General features: G+C 40.0%; 1 protein-coding gene across 3 annotated transcripts in view; it reads right to left on the reverse strand.

Annotated features, from left to right (window-relative positions):
- Positions 1-239: 239 nt before the first annotated feature.
- The window catches only part of SCUBE1 (signal peptide, CUB domain and EGF like domain containing 1), a 190,308-nt gene continuing 168,373 nt past the window's right edge, over positions 240-22,174 (reverse strand). For 2 of the 3 annotated variants that reach the window (XM_063154261.1, XM_063154260.1), the window contains 12 exons: positions 20,302-20,421; positions 19,166-19,258; positions 17,069-17,185; positions 15,257-15,415; positions 14,049-14,252; positions 12,461-12,622; positions 9,068-9,235; positions 8,132-8,293; positions 6,555-6,752; positions 4,944-5,096; positions 4,384-4,463; positions 240-3,346 (listed from right to left, as the gene is read on the reverse strand). In XM_063154261.1, the coding sequence (XP_063010331.1) occupies positions 3,194-3,346; positions 4,384-4,463; positions 4,944-5,096; positions 6,555-6,752; positions 8,132-8,293; positions 9,068-9,235; positions 12,461-12,622; positions 14,049-14,252; positions 15,257-15,415; positions 17,069-17,185; positions 19,166-19,258; positions 20,302-20,421 (1,769 nt within the window). In that variant the 3' untranslated portion in view covers positions 240-3,193. The remainder of the gene's footprint in view (positions 3,347-4,383; positions 4,464-4,943; positions 5,097-6,554; positions 6,753-8,131; positions 8,294-9,067; positions 9,236-12,460; positions 12,623-14,048; positions 14,253-15,256; positions 15,416-17,068; positions 17,186-19,165; positions 19,259-20,301; positions 20,422-22,174) is intronic. The other variant, XM_063154262.1, reaches the window with a different exon arrangement.

A 22,174-nucleotide genomic window follows, 5' to 3' on the forward strand; every position in this document is an offset into this window, starting at 1 on the left:
TTTTAACTTCTAGAGCTGATATAAAAATTCTATGCTGTTTTTCCAATCAACTGAAACCAGTTCAGACTGCCCTATATACACTTGTCATTACTTATTTCATTAGAAAATTGTACATCCAAGAGCATTTCTATGTAGAGTGGCAAGCATTCAAGCCTGACTCATTTTCTAAATATATCAGATATGAACCCCCTCAATTCAAAAGCATTTAAGTGTCAACTTTTGAGGGTCAAATTATTCTCTTTCTTTCAGCACCTTCCTTCAGCAACACAAAGCCTGTGTTTGCCCCAGAAGTCCACGAGTGCCTTGTCCTGGCTGTGGAGTTCCTGCCCTGATGTGGCTCTGGGGAATATCAGCCTCATTCTCAGGTTGTCTGTCAGGATGAACTGGACACAACCCTGCTTTTTTGTAGTGTGGTTTTAAGTCAGGGCAAGTGGTGCCAGAGCCAAATGCAATTTCTCTTGCCTGTATTCACTTCTCACAGCTCTACTGAGGTCCCACTACCAGTGGCCAGAATTGGGACATGTCCCTCTTATGGTTTCTCTCTGGCACTGGGTTTCCCATGGAGCTTGGAACCTGGAAAATATTACGGTGCTGCCAGTGGTTTCTGGATTCTGGCATCACTGTCATACAATGGTATTATGTCCAAACATGTTGGTTGTTAAACAAAAATTTTAGCAAGGATTTTACTAAACTCAGTGTACAATAACAGATTCTGAAGTTTGCTTGCTCAAATGTGAAATACTAAAGATCACTGTAAATCATTTGCCAAGTGAGGAAGCTATTTTTCACCATATTTTCCATATATTTTCCTTCATATCTTTCATTAGAATAGCTGCAATCCTGACTCATTTTAATGGATCTGAATAAAACTCTGAATAACCTATCAGACTTCGAACTACTGTTTGGCTAAAGTAGTTTTTTAGCTATATACTCCTGCATAATTGAGTACCTGAAAAAATTTTGCTTTTTAAAAACTTTTTTTTTGTACAAATGAGTACTGTCAAAGAAAAAATTAATGAAAATTTGTTCTTTTTAGTGACCCTTGGTGAATCATAAATAAAAGTAGTTTTAACATCCTCAAGAAAAAGTTAGGTTTAACAGCCTTTAACAAAAGACCTTTATGGAGAAGTGACATTTTTTAACAAGGGTAAATGTATATATTAAAAAGAAAGCTCACCAAAGATCTAAGGTCCACGAGTGGAAAAAAAAATGGTTAGACTATAAAGTCAGGCTGTTCAGGCTTAAAAGAAAAAAATTCTATTCTTCATCAGAAAAGGAAAGAAGGCAAGCAAAATTACAAGATGATTAAGTAGAAAAACTAAACAGAATACTTAAGGTGTGTTCTCATAGAAATGGAATATTCAACCGCTTGTAGTCAACAGAAACCAACTGTGTAAGTTTAGGCAGTACTTGCTCAAGGACAAAAAGAAAGTGTCAGAAGATAGCCACAACCACCCCTAACACATGTCTTTGAGAGCATCCAAACATGTGTTAAACTACAGGGCAGACAGGCAAAAAACCAAAAAAAAAGCAGCAAAGCAAAACTGTGTGTTAGTCTTCTTCTGAAAGGATGCTGCCAGGAGAGTTCATTTCTCCATTTAATAAACTTGTAGAGTCAAAAGGGAAAATGATGCAGAAGAGGAAGGGACTGAAAAGGAAAGAGGCTGAAATACTAATAGAAAATAAAGGCTCCTCTCCCATTTGATTTAGCTTCTGTGCCAGGAAACAGCAGGAAACCCAGAATTTACCATCATGGCAAACCCTCTGTCACTCTGTGAGCAGGGCCTGAGCACACGGCTAAAGTTCTCCTGCAGTCCCTGTGCTTGATGGGCACAGTGGCTACAAATCTGGGATAAAAGGGAGAGCCAGGTCTCTGCAAACACAGAGCCTGCCCTCCAACTCCTGCAAAACCGTGTCCTGTTCACCCCCGAGCCCCTGACAATCTGGGCCTTGGACACAGCTGTGTTCCCAGAGTGTCAGAGAGCAGGTCCAGCAGCAGCTGCTCCCACTGTGCTGTCCTGAGGGTGACTCTGTTGGTCTGCATGTGGGGGGTTCCCAAGGGAGAGGCAACAGCTGACCCTATACTGGGCAGCAGCTGCATCTCCACTGATGCTATTTTTCCTGAAATAATACATATTAAAAGAGATTGTCCCAGAGTAAACCATTATCCAGTATTTTAAAACCTCAAAAGGCTTCTGTTGGGTGCTAATAGAAGTGACAAGCACTTGGAGAAGTTATTTAATTGTCTACACAAAGTTACATATAGATATGAGTAAATAGGGTGTGTGGGAGTAAAGATTTAAGCATGAATAATATTTACAGTAACTAGAGATAACATTACTAATGTACCCACAAATAGAAGTATATATTTATATATTTATATATTGTACTTAATTAGATGCTCTCTTAATGGAAAGAAAACCAAGACTACTAATGTTGTTGTTCATTTCTCACATATCCTATTGTAAATGTCTTTAAAGGGACTGACTGATGAATGGAAATCCAGAGCTAATCTGTTTCAATTAAGTAATTGACAGTGGCAAATGTCTGAAGAAATTTAGAAGAGGACAGACAAAAACATTAGGACATTAGGGCATGGGATTCAATCTCATGTAATTCATAGAACAAAATTATACATTTTTTTCTTCTTTTTTTCCTTTTTGATTTCTACTTGGACAGAGGTTCCACCAAGCCACAAATGAAAAATAACAAAATTTAGATTGTTTCATTTTCTTCTAAAGATTCAAATATAAACTTCAAGTGCAATTCAAAATCCAAGTATTATTTATACTACATACTTTTTTCTATAACAGAACTTATCTGCAGGTAGTTTAATCATATTTGAATAAATTCCTCCTTTTTTGACAAAAGTTATTGTTGATGAAAAATAAAAAGCTAGAAAGAATATTTTTACATAGTGAGATTTCAGATGAAAAGTGAGGATACACTAGTGCAGACACAAATTTGGATCTCCAACTAGACGTACTCAGGGATGCTTTTTTTTTTTTTTTCAGTAAGAATCCCATTCAGAACATTGACTTTTAACAATTATAAAACATTATAGGTGTTCTTCATTAACAACTGTGAACAAAGTCTGCAAAAAAGAGCTTTCAAATTAGCAAATGTTTCTACTACGGAGGAAAAATAATATTTGACAGGAATGCAAAGTAACCAAAAATTGAATACCACTAGACTATTTGTATGGTCGTAGAAACCTGGAAACTTTCGATCGTAGTAGCTTTATAAATGATCTTGGAAACATTTCCTTTGACTCTTGTGCTGTGTACTTGAAATAGTTTTGAGGATGTGCCAGTACATCAAAGAGAGCTTTAATCAGTTTCTTGTCCTATGGAAAACAACACAGATATGTTAGATAAAAGCAAGGTTTGGATTTAGTGTCTGCATAGGTTTCAAAACTGAAGAACAACCAGGTCTGTTTTGCAAAACTTGAGTCTGGGTAGAAGAGTATAAGGAAACTGCTCCACGTTGCAGTGGAGTTTCAGAGGGATGAGTCTGGCTGCTGTGCTGGATGCTTTTTGCAGGGCTCCTGGCAGGAGCATGAACCACAAACTGCAGATGTCTGCACAAGATCTGCAAGCTGCCTCTGACTGTCCTTCCCACCTGCTCCATGCTTCTGTCCAGGCCATTCCTCCATGGATGGGAGACAAGGCTGGTCCTCAGGGATGCTGAACTTTCTAAGGACCTCCTGTACCTTGGGAAAGCCTTGATCCAGAGCCTCAGCTGAGCCTGTGCCTGGCACTGTGCACTGCAGCTGGCACCTGGGCAACCCAAAAGCTGGAGGGAGAGAACAGTGCTGGGCAGGGATGGCCAAGGGAGCTGGCCCTTCCTCAGCTCCTGTCCTTCCAAGCCCTACATTTACACGGCTCAATTTTGCCCTCTGACCAGCTGTTTTTTCAGTTTTAATTAATTAGTAATTACAGGTGTTGCTTGTATCTTTGGAAAACTATTTCTTATTGAGGCAAGATAGTGATTTAGGTAAATACATTTTTTAATGCACAGCAAACTTAATGAGTAATTTAAACATCTAAATGCCAGACTGAGGCTGAAGAAGGCTCTTCAAACAATAGGTCCTTCATTCTTGGCAGACTAATTTTTTGAACATACGATCTTATTAATTATATTAACATATATCTCATTTAGTTCCTGTTTCCACAAAGGACATAAGCATGTTCTGAGCCCAGCTTAGTTACTTGATTTTGGGCTGCTTCAAATACCAGCATAAATCTAAGAACACAGAGAATTGAATTTGGGGTCACACTTGAGCTTTAAATATGACTGTATCAAGGTATTGAGATCTATTTTAGGAAAATGCTTAGGAAAAGAAATTCTTGGTTGGCTTCAAAGAAAGCAGAAATTTCTTACCTTTAAGATTTCTTGATGGTTTTCTGATGCATATAATCGGCCATCTCGAACAATGTCTTCTATTAGTTGTTGGTAATCCTCTGAAAATAAAGATCAGGTGAGTGATTGTGACATCCTTTGGGAGGGCAATAGTCAGACATGAGCTAGACCTCCTTTTGAAGACAGAGCTCAGAAATTTTGCATCCAGTTAATTATTCAGTGTCTCAAAGGTTGCTGTATTCTAATTTAATCACTTTAAAATTCTCTATTTCTTTATAAGAGTGGTTTTGAATTATTGCTCTAAATACTTACATCCTCAAAAAACTACTCCCTCCAAATACTAATGGTGTATTATCTCCACTCTAGAGATGAAGAAACAGGGATACAAAATAATTTTTCAAACATTATATATGTTTTATGCATGTCATTTCAAAGTCTGCAACTAAATTTAAAGGAGGCACATAAAGTTTTTCCTCATTCTTCTATCTCTGCAAGCAGTGTGAGAGAGATTCTAAGCGAAAATTTTCTGTAATTCAGCTATAACACAAAGATGAAAACCAATAAACCAATTCCATTCTCACCATCATAAGTCACATAGGGAACCTGAAATCCTTTGCCACTGTTTCCTTCATTTGACTTGAACTGAATCCAGAGTTTTCTTGATCTTGAGGTAAATGCAATAGGTCTCTCATAGGTCTGACATGTTTCATACGTAGTAATTGAAGTAGGAGAAGCTAGAAATAAAGTTAAATAATGTCCTTTATATAACAATTTTTGCACCCTTCCTCATCTAGGGGTCAGGCATGTCAAATTGACAAGACACTTCTCAGCTGAAGTGTCCTGAGAGCAGAAGCTTTTTGTGACAGAACAGTTGTTGTCCTTATTTGACTATAAAGAGAAGTAGGTTTTTCCACAGAGGTATAATTTTTGATGTTTAAAACTACTGTCAATATTAATTTTTTTTACTACTCTAGCATTGTATCCCAGAGTGCCCATATGCTTGTCCCAGACAGGTGAGGACAAGTGAGCTGCATGCCAGGCAGACATGGTAGCCAGCCCCTCACATGGCCAGTTTGGGGAATTCATCTGATAGCAACAAACCACTTATAAACAGAAACACAATAAAACCAGAAAGTAATGTTTGGCATGGTAATTTTGAAGAAAAGACTGTCACACCCTGCAGAGTCAGTGATCCACAGAAGAGTTAACCTGGATGTGAGGAGGTGGTTGGTGACAGCCAGCACAGCTTCACTAAGGGCAAATCTGAAGTGTAACTTTACCCTGATGTGACTGGCTCTGGGCACTGTTGGAACCTCACTTTGGGGTCAGAAGGACAACTGATGTGTTTTGTTATAGTGTTTGCTTTTAAAAAAGCTCATCTGCACAGGTATAATTTCCTTCCATCTATAGTGACCAGATGTCTTCTTTCTGATATACAGAGATGTCAATACAGGCCCTTAGGGATAAAAAATTGTGAAAATTGTTCTAGCAAATAAAATATACCATTTTTATGAGTAAATACACTGTTTTGAACAAAAACTCCATTTGAACAATTGCCTTTCAGGTTTGATGCTTCTTAGCAAAAAATATATAGCAAAAAATCACCAGAAGGATGCACACATCCTCCAATGCAAAAGAGGAGTGCATTTCATCGGGATCTTAACTTCAGAAGTTGTTGAGTTAAATTAATAATCAAAGACACAATGCACCCCCTCCGATCCACAGAAAAGCAGGATAACTTTGGATTTCTTGAGGGTGTCAGTTGTACCAACACACTACCCAGATTTAGCAATAACTGCAGCATATAAATAGATATTTATAAAAGATAAGTGAGAGCACAGTTTGTACAGATAGCAGAGATAGCTCTCCAAATATAATTTATCATTGTTAATTTCTAGAATGGCAGTGATTTATCTCATGTGGTAACTGGGCCAGACATAAGCCCATTAACTGCTTTTTGATTCAGACAATAAACTTGAACAATTAATATCACAGCAATAACTGCTATTGGTGTGATATTAATTATTAGAACACTAACAATTAAAGCAAGTTAGAACTCTACCAATAAAAAAAAATTAAAATTAAATTTAATCTTTTAGAAACACTAGCTACACTGAAGACAGTCATCCCTTCAATCTGAACTATTCACTCCATCAGTTTGCAGGAAATATAACCCATGTCTGGCAGCTTACCACTTTTTCTCATTACTAAAACATCGCCACATTCATCTTCAATTGGGAGAAATATCTCAGGTACTACGATGAGTATTCTTCTCTTTGGGGGTGGATTTATATTCCAAATGCATTCCACATTAGCTGGGTAGTCTCCAGGATAGTTGGGTGATTCAATGTAGCCAGTGTAGTCCCCCAGTTCTCCTCCACAGTGCTGGTCTGAGGAGAAATATAAATTAGTATTTGTGCTAGTTGATAAATTCATCTAAGGTGTTTTTCTGGATCTGTCATGAGCAAGTCTAAACTCCTCCTTGTGGCTTTAGAAATGCATGCATTCTCCAGCTTTAAAGGAATATTTGATCCACGAGGTTGCTCCAGCTGATTGCAAAACCTTAATCTCCAGTGCACAAAGTGATTCAATGCTTCATCCAGGCTGCTTTACCGTTGCTTGAGAAATGCAGGTAGATAAACATGATCCAGTTGTGGTTACTATGGACACTGTGCTGATATGCAGAAGATATTCTGCTTTAACTTACTTAGTTTTTAATTTGCTTTAGTTGAATGAGAGTGCTGGTCCCAACAGCTGGCCTTACTTAATTACAGATCTACCTTGCTTCATCTTAGATTAAACCACTTAATAAAGGATCTCCACTGAGGGATCAGGTTTTCTTTCTGAGTTTTCAAAATTCATGTTGAATTTGGCACAAGTTACTTAAGTTTGATCTCCCCAGGCCTACTCATGCACATAAAATTAGATATATGTTTAAATATTTTGTTTAATTCAACCCCCAAATAGTATGCAAGGTCAGAAACTGGCTTGAAAACTGAGATGACCTAAGACAGCAGAGTAACAAGGGTGGTTTTATTTTACATGAAAATCAGCAAACTTCTTCAAATTCCATACAAATATATAGCTTACTCAAATGACATTAGAAATTACGAAGGGCTTATAAAACACATGGCACATAATCAGACTAAAAACTTACAGGAGATCTGCACATGAATAGTTCGTTAGATAACACTGCTTAATTACTATAGGAACATTCTCTTAAATTAGCATGGTAGAGATGAAAAAAAATGCTTGCCTAAAATAATCAGTCATTCACAAAGGATCAAATAAAACTGTACTGAAATCGTTGGGGACATTTAAAATTTTTAAGATAGGAGGCTGAGTACCGCTAAAAAGCCTCTAAGAAGATCTCACTATCATAAGCGAAGTGATACCTGGCAATTGCAGCGTGCATGACCACATCTTCTGACATTTTACAATTATTCTAAAATGGCAGTTACTCTGATAGAAGATATTCTGCTCTACAGAGACACAGAGAAATATGCATCACTGTTACACAACTTACTGGATATGGGAAACTAAAGGCTCTGTAGTTTTAACTTGTAGCTGGAACTCTGTGAAATCATATTAAATCTACAACACTCATGTGCCTCAAGTGGTACTTCCCCAACTTTTACTATTCCCTCTGGCAGCAGATATTTGGTAACTAGGAAATACAAATCTGAAGTCCAGCCTGACAGATGCAACCTTTGAGCTGCAGTTCAGATCCAAAGACACTCTCCGTGTCACTGATACAAATGTGACTTACTTTTGCAATGTGTGACATTGGTGGAGCCATCAAAATCTGTACTGGTGTTGCCAGGGCAGGTGATGCAGTAGTTCTGACCAAACTCAGGCTGGTATGTTCCCACAGGGCACCGGATACATCTGTGTGTTGTGGAGTTGTAGTAGTGTCCAGGAGAACAGTGAACTGCAGGGTAGGAGGTGTATTATTTTCAAAAAGTAGCAACCTCCAGTGCAGAGAGATTTCCTCTGCCCTGGGTGGACATACCTGGTCTGCAACACACTTACTAGGCCATAAAAAGCAGAAAAGACACTAGCTCCCCGTATTTCCCAGTATAAAGAATCTTCCAACTAAAACCCAGAGCAAAACCCGTATGAACTAGAAATGTGTGATATGTATCTCTCACTGTATTTAATATATTTGTAATAAATGGAAATGGATGTAAATCCACCTCAACAAGACTAACTAAACCAAAATGTATTTGGGCAGATTCCTTCTTCAGCATTGGCACTGGAAGTTGACATTATGGAATACAGAATGCGTTGCACCCTTACAGTTTCTGCCTAGCCCATGAGTAATCCTTAACTTGGTATAACTTTTGTACTGTTTAGTTTCTGTGATACAGTAAATAAAAATATACAAGACATGAAAGCTAAAGCATTGTCTAATCCAAGTTTGTGTTATTTATTGCCACACAGTGGGGCCAATTCCCTTACCAATAGCATTGCTAACATCCTGCCTGCCTGTGGTAAATTCCAGAGAAAACCATAAATCCTGTTCAGCCTGCACAACCCCAGGAGACCATTCCCAGTTTACAGATCTCCTGACCATCTCATTTAATCACACGCCCATGCAGCAACAATGTTTTTTTTGGAGCCTTCAAGAGCCCCTTGGCACCGATGATAATAAACCAAAGGCACAGAAGTAGGAAGATGAATTGTGGAAGGATTTTGAATTCACCTTTGGTTTCACAGTCTTGAAAGGAAACAGCACCTTCGTATTTGGTCACAAGCCCACCGCCACAGGGAAAGCAGAGGGTCCTTCCTGGTTCAGGCTGATACGTACCAAGAGGACAGACTGTACAAGGTTTAAAACCATCTGAAGAGTAGTGCCCAGGAGAACACTGCCCTAGAAATTGAAAATGATCATCTCTATTAGTGTGTTGACATTTCTGGATGAAGTATAAAACCCACAAGTAGTTAGCAAGGCTTTCTTTCACTTAATCATGTGACATCAAGACAGCTGCAGATCAAATTCTAATCTTACATGAATATTTTGTATTGTTCCTGTATCTTCTTCCTAAAATCCCCACCAGTAATAGAACCAGTTTCATAATATGCTTTTTGGCAACTATGATTCTGTTTTGATTTTTTTTTTCTAGAAAAAGGTCTACTAGGATTTCATTAGAATATTTTGTACTTTCACCAAATCTTTCATCTCAGTATTTCAAAAGCACTTTATAGGAAAAAATGGAACTGAATCATGTCTATGAAGTAAGTTTTTGTACCTCCATGTTAGAGATGTGGACAGTGGATCATGGGGTTTATTTACCAGATGGGATGGTAGCAGTCCAGCACCTTGTCTAGGAGAATACCTAACACCAGCAGCTTTTCACATAGCTGTGAAAACTAGTGCTTGTCAGGTGCTCCTCTGCCAGGAAACAGAGATTTGTGTAAAGCAAATTGCTTTGTGAATCAGTCTACTGACAGAAGTTTCCAAACTCACTCTCCAGGCAGTTTCTGATAAGCATTTGTTTGGCTTGGTTCTTGCTAGCTTGAGTACTTTCCTCTGTGAACCTGAGAACCAGGATGTCAGGTTTTTCAAGACTGTGGCATGAATGTGTATCTTCACCCCACTCCTGACTGGGACACCAGCACTGTGAGATGCTACATATTCCCTGAGGTTGCCTAATGCCAGTATTTTATAATTTAGCTTCCCTGAAAACTGAACAGCAGACAGAAACAACTGGCTTGAAAATAAGAAAGTTTTGAGAGCTCTAGGTACTGTTGCAGTCTCATAACAACCCTGATACTTGCTGGGAAATGTTTGGGGCATTCAGTATTTTGGGTACTTGGCATGACTGAGGATGAACTAGAGCTCGTGAGTGAAAGCCAAGTCCAAGTTCTGTCCCCACAAATCCAAACTCCTATGGACACCTGTGGCGTCAGGGTCTCCAGGATCTCCTTGTGCTCCCATCCCAGCTGGCTGAAATATGACTGTACAAACTGGCTCTAGTAACACAGACCTCAGAGAAATATTATGATGTTACTAATTTGAGGACAATTTTGCTCTTGTTATTAGGAGCAAAACTGATATAACTGGCCTGGTCCAACTGGTTACTGGAACCTAGACTGGAACATGTTTCCTTGTGGGATTTGTGACCCTTGTGGGGGACCCATGCTGGAGCAGGCTGTGCCTGAAGGACTCTAGAAAATTGACTTGGAGAACTCTGTCCCATGAGATGGAGTCACATTGGGAAGTTAATGAAGTCTCCTCTTGGAGGGGCCCTATGCTGGAGCAGCAGCAGGAACATCAGTGTGATGAACTGACCATAATCCTCATTCCCATCTCCCTGCACTGCTGGGTGGGAGGAGGTCGAGCTGGGAAGGAAGGAGGGGTGTGGAAGAGGTGTTTTTAGGAGATATTTTATTTTGTGAATTCACTGAATTTTCCCAATTCAAGTCTGTTTGATATTTGGTGAGGGGTCTCTCCCTGCCCTTAAGTCATGACCATTAATCCTGTCTCTCCCCTCGCCAGCTGAGGAAGGCAGTGAGAGATCAGCTTTGGTGGGTGCCTGGTGTCCAGGCAGGGGCAACTCATTGCAGCATGGAATTCACTTGCAGCTACAAGTGATTTCTGCACAACAGACACTTAGAATATCTGACATGTGGACTGTACATTCCTCACATTTAGAGGTGAGGATTTCAGTGAAAGTTTATGGGTTACTGCACAGGCATTTCTGCTCTGGGAGATAGGATGCAAAAATACTATTGATTACTGGCAGTGAGTACAGACAGTACAGAGTTTCTAACAAAGCCACATGTGCTGACACAAATTTTGATAAAATCTTTCACAGGCAAATTCATGAAGTCCAAAGTATATTCTTTTTTGCCACTTCCAGAGGAAAAGGGGAGAGCTGAGCAGAAAAACAGACTATTTTGATCTGACAATAACCATTAATAAATGGTTATTGTCAGATCAAATAAATAAATCCCCTTTGCAAAAATAATCAGAAGGGGGTTTTTTTGTTGTTGTACAGAACAATAATTCCAATGTAAGCCTTGAAACAAAAGTATTTTTCTTCTAGTTGTTTTGCTGCTTTTGTCAGGATGCCATAGACAATCTTTATGAACTCAGACTGTATTTTGATATGCTTTTCTTGTGTTATGGATAAAAACAAATCAGCATAGCAAAAATGCAGAGGTGTTTCAAATTTTTTTGTCTGATAATTCCTTCATACAGCAAATCAGCAAAATCTATCATGTGTTTGGACTGATGACACTGCAGTTATTTTTTATTCAGTAGATGGGAAAAAGTATCAGTTTCTCAAGTGATATTTGCCATGTGTTCTCTTTAGATATCCTTAAAGAACTCGGTAATGTAAATTACATGGATGAGTTTTCAAGTTAGAACTTGTGTAGCAGATAGGACAGATTTATTTCAAAGTCACATAATGTATCTGTTGTAAACTAGATTCTGATAGTCTGTAATGAAATGAGGTAAAGAGAATAAACAGTTGTATCTTAAAACTTAGACTGATCAAGTTACAGTAGAAGCATCAGGTATCATCATCATTATAATTTAGTTTATAAATCATGAAGCTGAATCAGAGATGCTGCATCACAAAGTTACAGTGCATTCAAGCAGCGCTGAAAATTGCAATCATTGGTTCTGAGTCTGGGATACAGATCCCTACAGGATAACTATCTCAAATTGATAATTGCTGCTAATTAGAGCAAGTAAGCTGAATCTCACGCAAAACACTAAATGAGCAGGTTCATTATTAGACTCACCAATACCAGTCCAAAGCAATCCATCCCTTTGGCTAACAACACATTGATGAGTCCTAACAAGTCAAGGCATTTCCATACCTGAGGTGAAGCACAAAGTGCTTTGCTTGGCTTGCTCATTTCCATCCCATAACTCACACTGCTGCAGCAGATCCCATCGTCTGGTCAGCAATAGGAGCGGATGGGCTGAGCCAAACCATCCATTGCTTGTAAGTGCACAGAGATTTCTTCTATTACCTTTACAAGCCAGAACTGTGGCAGGCTCTCTCCTCTTTCAGCCTCCTTGCCTCACAGGGCGTGTGTGTGGCAACACCTAAAGCTTTTATGATCAAGTTCAACTTGCCTCCACATTCCGAGACGTTGCGGGCGCCCGCCACTCCCTGGCCATCGTTGCTGGGGCAAGGCTCACAGGTGAGCTGGCCTTCTGTGTCCTGGTAGGTTCCTGGCGAGCACGGGACGCACTGCTTGTGTTCTCCGCTATAGAAGGTGCCCGTGCTGCAGGTAACTGAGGAAACACAGGGGGAGCCTACGTAAGGATGTTCACTTTGATCATGTTATTTGCCCTAATATCAAACATTTAGAGGAGGTGGATGTCTTTGGCTCCAGGATTATGATGGCACATGTTTTGCATGTGTTAGTCCAGGATTCGGATGTAAACAGACCCATCTCCACTGGGGTTTAGGTTAATTTTATCAGGGTGAGGTCCTGCTTCTAATGTTTAAACTATTAAATGGCTTTGTAGTGCACTCAGGTGTTTATCACACATGTGTGTTAATAAAGGTGGGTGCAGTCTTGAAAGAGTATCTTGCAGTTTATCAAAGCAGTGCTGCATAAAGTGTGGGAAGTGCGAGCTTTTAGTTTATAACAGGTGCAGTTACAAGTTGGTTTTATAGCAGATGACAACAAAAAGTCTGTTCCCTGAGATCAGTTCTAGAGACTTTTCCATTGGCAATGTATTCCCTGTAATAATTTCTGTCTCTTGCCACTCAAATACCCCAATTGTACAGCATCCTAAATACAGACATGAATACACGCGCTTTTCTGGCTTCAACAGGGCACGCAACTGCATTTTTCTCTGCTGGGAAGGGGTGGTTAAAATGTCTAGATAATGTCCAGTTTCTAGATACTGATAGTAACAACCTTTCAAATACAGTTTCTATATCACTCTTCCCATATGATGACAACTACTTCTGAACCAGCCTATCAGATGGGACCTCTTTTGGCTTGTAAATCACTTGGTATCTCAAAAGCTGGAAAAATAGGTATGCTGATTTTGAAAAGATGTCTGTAAGTGATTAGAAAGCTTGCAGTGCTGAGAACTGCCATTAATAAATTTGCATTAGCACACTGTCCCCAGCAAAGCACTAGAGCCTGATAACATGGGAAAAGGCTTAAAGGAATTAGGTATTTTGCATGAAATAGATTTTTGTACTTTTTTTTTTAACTGGACCTCTTGAGCATGAAATATAATCCATATCCATGGATCACGGATTGTTTAATGGCAAGGAGACTGACACTGGTGATGTAAAAGTAAATACACAGCAACTAGGCAAACATCATATTATTGTTTTACCAAATTGTAAATATATATAAATATAAATAAATGTAAATACATGTAAATATATTTTTATAAGATGGGAGCAACTGGGAACTAACTGCCAACATTGTCTTGTGGCAGGTTTTTATATCTACCACCTGACAGCATGGGAATGTATCCATATTTACACTTCTGTTTTCCTACAACCATCTAATGAATTCCCTTCAGAGTCTTATGAACCATCCATAGTCCATGCATATATGCTGAGTAACACTGATCATTAAATTCTAAATCATAATCTCAGAGATTTCCTCCTGAGTTCACCATGGAAAAGGTAATTTCAGACTGCTTGATTTGGGGGATATGACTCAATATTCGAGCTCTTTGGACTTACCACACTTTCCATCCTGCAGTACTTGCCCTGTACTGCACGCTTCATGCCCTTCAGTAGCTTTAGCTGGCTTCTGAGCCACTTCATATTCTGTCCCAGAAAACTGAATGTAAAATTGCTGTTTATTAATAGATTTCCTCAATGTTTTGATTGCAGTTTGCAGCTTCTGCTCCATCCTTTTCCGAACACAGTCAATGTTACAGGTGTCTAGATGGGAAATGATAACAAAACTAGAAGCAATTGAGATTCATGTTTTAAAGAGGTGCTTAACAAAAAGTTTAGCCTGCATTGCACTATGACATCTCTGTTTGTTTCACTGTCTGGTCCATATAAATTGAAGCAGCAGCTCCCTGTATTCAACATCAGGCCTTTCAAAGGGACAGGACAGTATCCTGAAGTCCATGGAGCAGTTCCATGGTCTGCAAGTGCACACTGAGTGCTGCAGAAAGCATCAATCCCAATGTGCTCTCCTTCAGGTGTGTTCAGTCTGCCACCATTAATGCTCCTGAATTTTCTCTGCCCATGCTTTCCTCAGTTGATTAGGAACTCCTGCCACTTCCCTGACCAAAACACCTTTGTGTTAGTGACAAAAAGAAAGGTGCTTTCAGGCACAACTGCTGTTTGAATCACTTGGCTAATGAGGTGCTCCTCAAGGTTAAGAAATCTGCCTTTGAGGACTGACATCTTTATAGGATTCAGTCCACATTTTCTTTGGCTGGAATTTAGAACATAATATTCCATCTCATTTATAACTTGAAGAAATTACTTTTATTCCAAAGTTTGGTAAGAAAAATGAATTTTTCAACTATGTGATAAAACTCTCTGCTTCACAGAGTAAATGTTCAGTAACTTATATTTTGGAGGATATTTTTATCATCATTTTTGCAGAACTTCTACCTAATCTTTATGTTCTCTGTACATCGATTAGCACTTCTGCTGTTTAAAGAAATCACACTGGATTAAAGCACATGTCTTAACTCAAGGCCTTGAAGGAATTTTGATGCAGGTTCAGTTTTTGTTCCTTTGGCTTAATTTCATCCCTGGCTCTTTTCAATTAAAGCTCTGAAACTTTGAGTTTGGAGAGGTTGTTGAAGAAGGTGTTGTGCTAAAAGGTGTTCATGGCAGCTTGATGAAATAACATCAAAGACATTTTAATAACACCCTGAGGAACTAAATTCTGATTTCTCTCCACAGACCAATCCCTCACAAACCTGAGACTTCTTCAGACTTCATCTCCACTTCAAACTCTGCAGTGATATGGGACACTTCTTTTGATGGCGACTTGCGGCCTCGGCGTTTTTTCTTGGAGGAATCGCACTTGAGGTTCACAAAGGTCACCTGGCAGTTGTCTGTGCATGGGAACTGTCCTCCTTTGCACGAGAGAAGAAACACAGGGAAGAAATCAAGCGGCAAAGTAGCACGTGACAGGCTAACAAGTGATATCTCACTGGGTTATCATGGAGGCAGTGACAGGCTTCATAACATTTCCTGTGTCTTGTGAGACACCTCCTTCTCTGGGCAGTGCTGGGATTGCTCATTTTTCTATGAATGCAGAAGGCAAAAGCACAGCCTGGTGATGATCAGCTGCACAGTGGTGCCTCCAATGCCTAAAACTGCCCAGCCCTTTTCTGCATAAGGATTAGAAAGCTCTTTATAGAAATTATTTTAAATCAGCAAATACTATAAACTATATTTGATGGCTGAACAAAGCAAGGGAGTCAATTTCATAAATCTATGAGAATGTCAGGCCTGCTACTCTATCAGTGGGCATTCCATCTCTTTCAGAAGTGACAGTCATCAGATAGCAAAGGCTTTGAAAGGCTTTGATTGTGAGGTTATGAACATGTATTGGAAGGTTTTATCTGAGCAAGAATTGTAATTTGCCACAAGTGATGAACCTTCCAGGTCAGGGGGAGACAGAGAAGTTAGTAGCAATCAAGACACCAGAAGGATTTCATTCCAAGGGTGTGGTTACACTATGTAATCCTATTGTTAGACTCAGAGGTTCAGATGACATAACAAACACAAAGCAAAGCAAGCAAAGGACAAGGAGATCCATCCAAGAAACACATTCCCATAGTGATTGTATGGACCAAAAAATTCGACTTCTATGACTTTAAAAATGAGTCTGATGATCACATCTTATTCACAAGGTAAGCATCTTGATGACTAAGACTCAAGTCAATAGTTCTAAAATGAGAGATACAAAAGTGTAGATTGCAGGGTAAAGATTAAATATGGATCTAAATTTTAAAAATAAAATCTTTAAACTATTCACTTTTAAAAAAAATAGGTATTTTTACTCTTCTCTGTTCAGGGCTCAAGTAAGATTTCTCACTTGCTAGTGAAAGTGGTGGTAAGACAAATTCATAACAAAGAATGCATCACCAGTAGATGTTTGGAGTAAGCTGCTAAGTAAGTAGCAATTTGACTTTTTTAATACCACATTTTTGTTAATGACACCTAAATCTTATAAATATTTTTTCTAACATCATAACTACTCACTCTTTCATAACAAAAGATCTAAGGCTGTGAAACATCAGATTTTCATAATAACCTTCCTTCTTAGGGGTTGTCTTTGGTGCTACAATAGGTTAGTAATGCAGCATAAACCAAACAAATAATAGCTTTTCTTTTCTTTTAAAAACCTCATTTGGGAAAACCAAACCAAACCAAACCAAACTGACATGGTTTCACATAACTTTGCATTAGTCACAGCTTTTTGTCTCAGGGTATTTGTGCCATTACAAGGCCAGAAAAAGGATCAGCTTCATTCCCAACTCATGTACTTTTGAACAAAGATTTTTCAAAGCAACTGGTGAGATTTTCAGCACCCAAGATCCAAACCCAAGTCACTGTTCAGCCACAGTGGGAACCTTGGCCTTAACTTAAATTCAGACCAAATAGGTAAACCATTGATTTTTTCCCTATCTGCAGCATGAAAACAAAACATGAAAATGAACAAGAAAGCAAACAAACAAAAAGATTAAAGTGCTGTTTGCATGCTGGAAGAAACCACCTACCTGAAACAGCCTGCTTCCCAGAATCTTTGGTTTTTTCTTTACTGCGAGGCCGTAAATGGCATTTTGCATCTTTGATTTTAAAACGAGCTTTCTGCTTGATTGGAGGGGCTAGGGAGTCTGTTGATGTAAAGTAAAAAAGCTACCATTGCAACAGAAATGAAACGAGATCTGGATCTTATTTTTAAAAACAGTCTCAAAAGCTTTCTTGTGACTTAGAAAAGAGGCAGCCCAAGAATTACACAGCTTGTACAAGGGGGTCCATTTCCACACGTTCAATTTTCAAGAGAGTACCTACCCTTGGGCCCAACCAGGTCAACGAATGTGCTAGTACCACGCTTGCTCTGCACATCTCAGATTTTGGGTCAATTTGTCTTTTACTATGAGAAAGATTAATTCCTACCTTTATTTTTTTTTCTGGGCTCTCTGTCTGTGAATTCCCATGTTACTTGTAGCTCTGCTCCTGCCAGTGCCAGTAAGGTTAATTTAGTGGAGTTGCTGGCAATTGAAAACCATCCAAAGGAGCTGCCTCTATTGCAGTCTGAGGCTTGCAAGCTTTATCCCTCAGTTTTAAACCCAAGGCAGCTTTCACAGTCTTGTTTTAAGGGCTGCTATGCAGTCATGCAATGAGTAGAAAATGGAGCTGCTGGCTGATTTCCTCACAAAGTCCCTGGAGTAAAAAAGCCAGCTGCTTTGGGATGCCTGCTGGCCCTGCAGAAGGTGGAGGGTGGTCCCAGGTGATGCCACAGTGTGGGTCCCTTTTTCCTTGGTAGGGCTTTGCTGAGGCAGGACTTTAGAGGTGGCCTGATCCTGTGCCACAAGCAGGCACATCTGCTGCCAGGCTGTGTCACTCCACAGCACTGTACCTCCCAGCACATCCCAGATATATAAGAAATACTTGGAGAACTGGAAAATGGAAGAGAAGTACAGCTGGTATGTGTAAGGTGAGCTGACACTTCCTACAGGTGGATGTAGTTTCAGCTGTTTCTAATTTTGCCAGGCTTCAAGTTTTTGTGGGTATTTCTTTTTTTTTTTTTTTTGCTATCAGCTTTCATAAACATTTGAAATGTCTCTGCAAAAACAGCCCAGCCATTTTTGAGAAAAAGAGGCATGAATTGCAGTGTTTTCTCACAGAAGTCTCACAACCTTTTTATGCAGGGTTAACCTTTTACCCTTGCAGTAGGAGAGGCTGTGCTCCTGTGGAAGGGCGTTGCAGGGGAGGGCTGGAACCCACCCTTGTGCTACTGCTGGGTCCCTCTGGCTCACTCCCTAGCCTGGGAAAAAGTCCAATTTTGATATGCTCACTATTGCCTTGCTAGACTATGGAAAGCAAATAATTCTAAATATTAGTCCTTACTGAACATGTCTCAAACCTGCAGCACTCCCACCCTGACCCACCAACAGAATGCTGCAGCTCCACACACCCCACCCTCAAGGAAAGGCTGCAGAAAAGGAGTGTGTGCAGAAGGGAACATTGGCTACCTTTGATGCCTCAAGATTTTTGCTTTTGATAAATTTTCAATATATTTGTAGCTTTGTAGACCATTAATACATGGTTATATAACTCCTGGTATTTTTCCTACCTTTTCTCTTAGATTTTAGAACAATAAGCTAACCCTACTAATACATACTTGGAATTCTGTTTAGCCTTATTCTTAAGAAGAGAATTCCTGACAAGGACATCTTATTTTCTACCAGAACTTAAGAGACATAACAAGAGAAGAGAGCAAAGAAGTCCCAAGGGGGCTGACCCACGTGTGGGTTACAGGGGTAACTAATTTCCTATTGGATGTCCCAGCCAGATATCCTAATTAATTAACCTTACAGAATTACAGAAATCCTGTACCACGTGTGTACAGAGCCATATTTTGTGCACCTGAAAGCTTTCATTGAAGAATTACTTTTTTACCTTCCCACTTTATTGCAAGAATTACTTTTTTATCTTACACCGCTTCAACTCTGGGGCAAGGCTTTTCCTTCTGTTACTGGGCAACACCTTAACCCTTGCCTTACCTAGGAATGAGCCTGATGTCCTGCAATGCCCGAGGTCCATGCCCTCCCTCTGGGGCCCAGGGCAAGGGAGCAGCAGGGCAGACCCACCTGAGCAGCTGGGCAGGGTGGAGTTGCGCCGGGGCTGTGCCTTGCCGTGCTGCACGGGGACGCCGCAGCTCAGCGTGTAGCTGTTCTCCGAGTCTGGGGGACAGAACACAGTCAGCACATGGGCAACAGCCTCACCAAACTCAGGGCTTCAGCTTCTCAGAGCTGCTAAACAACGAGATATTTTAAGTGGCTGAAATACTTTGCCAAAAAGCTTCAACACTTCACAGTGTTGACGGCAAGGTTTGTTGCTTCCAGCACTCGAACGATACACTTCATAAGTGATTTGGCACAAGGTTAGGTGTGCACAAGTAAAAAATATTTTGCGTTTGTCCATGGCAAAGTCCTTCTGCTTCCCTGTAATTTAAAAAATAAACCATGTATTTTCATAATAATTTTAGCTTCAGGCTCCAACAGAACTTATTGGCAGAAACAGAAATGGCGTGCTTAGAACCATAACAGTGTTTACATATTACAGAGATAAAACTCTGTCTTGGTGCTTACAATTAGAGAAATGCACAGTTCCACTAATATCTCCTAAACTGGAAATAAAATGTGAATGAAATGTTAGCTCAACTGCATATAATGCCAAGGCTAAACATGAAAGGTAGACACCCAAAAGTAATCCTGTGCCAGATCTATGAAAAAGGAGTAGCAATCCCCTCCTTCTTCCCTGCAAAACTGTGAAGATGAAAACTACCAGTAGCAAATGGTAAAAAACAAAAAAAGAGGGAGGGGAATGAAATGCCCAATTTTTTATAAATAATACTCAGCTGGACTGAGAGATGTGTCCATGTTAACGAGGATGGTGCAGAAAAAAATTGTTATATATTGAATTGCTGTGGCAAAAGGGAAGGCAAAAATGAACAGTTGATTTCAGTGAATTCCTGTTATTTTTTAATACAAGCTTTTTGTTAGAATTTTCCCACCCTCTCAACTGACGTCTCAAATTAAACAATGAAGGAACAAACTTCTCATGTGGAGTTGACAATCAGCTCTTCTTGATTTAATTTATAATGAGGTTTTGCTCATTTACTGTTGTCCATAACAAAAAATGAATGCAAGAATCGTGAATGCATTAAGAGAGAAAAGTCAACAAGTCACATCCTAGATGAAGAGGACAAATAATTTGCACAAACCTGGAACAAAAAGGGTATTGGATGGGCAAGACAGGAAGCAGCTCTCTATGCCTCCTGTCTTACTGCATACTAGCTGAGCCTTGGGAGCTGGTTTGGCATTTGGGAGACATTTCACCATCTCTGAGGAGAAAAAAATAAAGAAATGTAAAACAATTGGACACTGCCCAACCCAGCACCTTGTGTGCACACTTGGATACAATGGTGAGAAAAGGCAGGAAGTGGCAAAAACCATAATGACAGATACAACTGTTTCTGACATAAGCATATATCTCATAAGGGAGAGCATTTGGATTGGGATGTTGAGCTCGTACTTGAAAATGAGACTCCCTTCACATTTTTAGACCTAAACTCTACATCAGCCTTTCTCTCCTATCCTCCATGTTGGGATCTTTGTGCTCTATGAGCACAATTCTGTGTGCTCATCTTGATCTCAGAAGCAATAGGTAACACTAATCACCTGAGAGGTCCTTTCTCTGATTTGGAGGCACAGCTCTCTGATTTGACAGACCAACTACACACTGTGCACAGTGGTCTGTTTACTTAGGTGACCACTAAAATTATATTTTTAATTCTGTAACTCCCACTGACTTTTTAACTTTAAGTCCATGCTCTAGCTTCTGGAGCTAGAAAACTTCCCAGCCAGGCGGAGATGAGGCAGCAGATGCTAGGATGGAGATGGATAGTTCTGCTGGCCCTTTCAGACACTGCTGAAATGCCCCCAAAAATGCTAGAAGGGACCCTGTGCCAAACACAGAGATCACAGAGCCATTTCTCATCAGTGCCTACAGCATGAGGCACACTGCAGCTCATGTGAAGGAAAAATCCAGCTCCTCCTCTTGGCTTCATGCCAGGAAAAAGACAGAGCACCATGAAGGTCTCACAAGTGACTCTTCACACTTGGGTAAGGCAGTGCTTGTGTTTCAGCTGAAGACACATGAAGTTGTTGTTAATTGTTGGAGCAGTCTCTGTGTTTCACCCTGAGAAGAGGGAATGACACCGATAACCATAAACCTCCATTTATTTTAATTTGCCTCTCCTTTGGATTGAAGTGTTACTTAAATGCATCTTTTCCCTCACAAATGACAAGGCTCATTCTTGGCTGCAGCTGGCACATGCCATTACTTCCTACAGGGAGGAAGCCTCACTGATTCCCTCCTTTCCCCAGAGGGTTCCCCTCTTCACTGTCTGCTGACCAAGTGCAGCTGGGCACCTCTTCAAGCAGCTACTTAAATCTCAGCCAGGTGGCTGTGGGGCAGTTCTTGCTTCAGCCCCATAGAAATGCTGTTTCAGGTACATGATTTTTCTCTGTTTCTTGCTACTTCTTCCAAACCTGCTCACCTTACAAGACAGGTTTGGCTGACATTTGTTTTTCTCACTGCTGACTGTAGTACTGTAAATGTCTTTTTTCCTATCTGTCAGCTTGCCAGCAGACCACACTGAGGCACGGGTTGCTTCTGACACCAGAGCAGCTAGACTGGTTTGGGTCTACCAGGGCTTGGCAAAAGCCCAGGAAAGTCATCATGAAACAAGCAGTTCCAAAGCAGTAGCTGGAATGAGTGTTGCCTGACTTGGCTTGAGTGCAGAGGAAGAGTCCCAGCAGCCTCCAGCTGGTTTGTATTCCTGGCCTCACTGGTCATTAAATATAAATATATACAACTCCTATAAACATGACTGATGTTCACATCTCAGATATGGGAATAATCATCCTTCACTTATCTCTCTCCTAAGTCTTCTATGTTGCTCTGGTGATATCTTTAAGGAAACTATTTCCTTGGAATGAAGAGGCAACAAAACACGAAGTGCCACTGCTGAGCAAAAGAGGGTTTTGTTACTGCAAATGTCTCCAAATCACATGGTTTCAGGATCACTAAAT

This window comes from Melospiza melodia, chromosome 4 (genome assembly GCF_035770615.1).
Source record: "Melospiza melodia melodia isolate bMelMel2 chromosome 4, bMelMel2.pri, whole genome shotgun sequence".
Lineage (NCBI taxonomy): Eukaryota > Metazoa > Chordata > Aves > Passeriformes > Passerellidae > Melospiza > Melospiza melodia.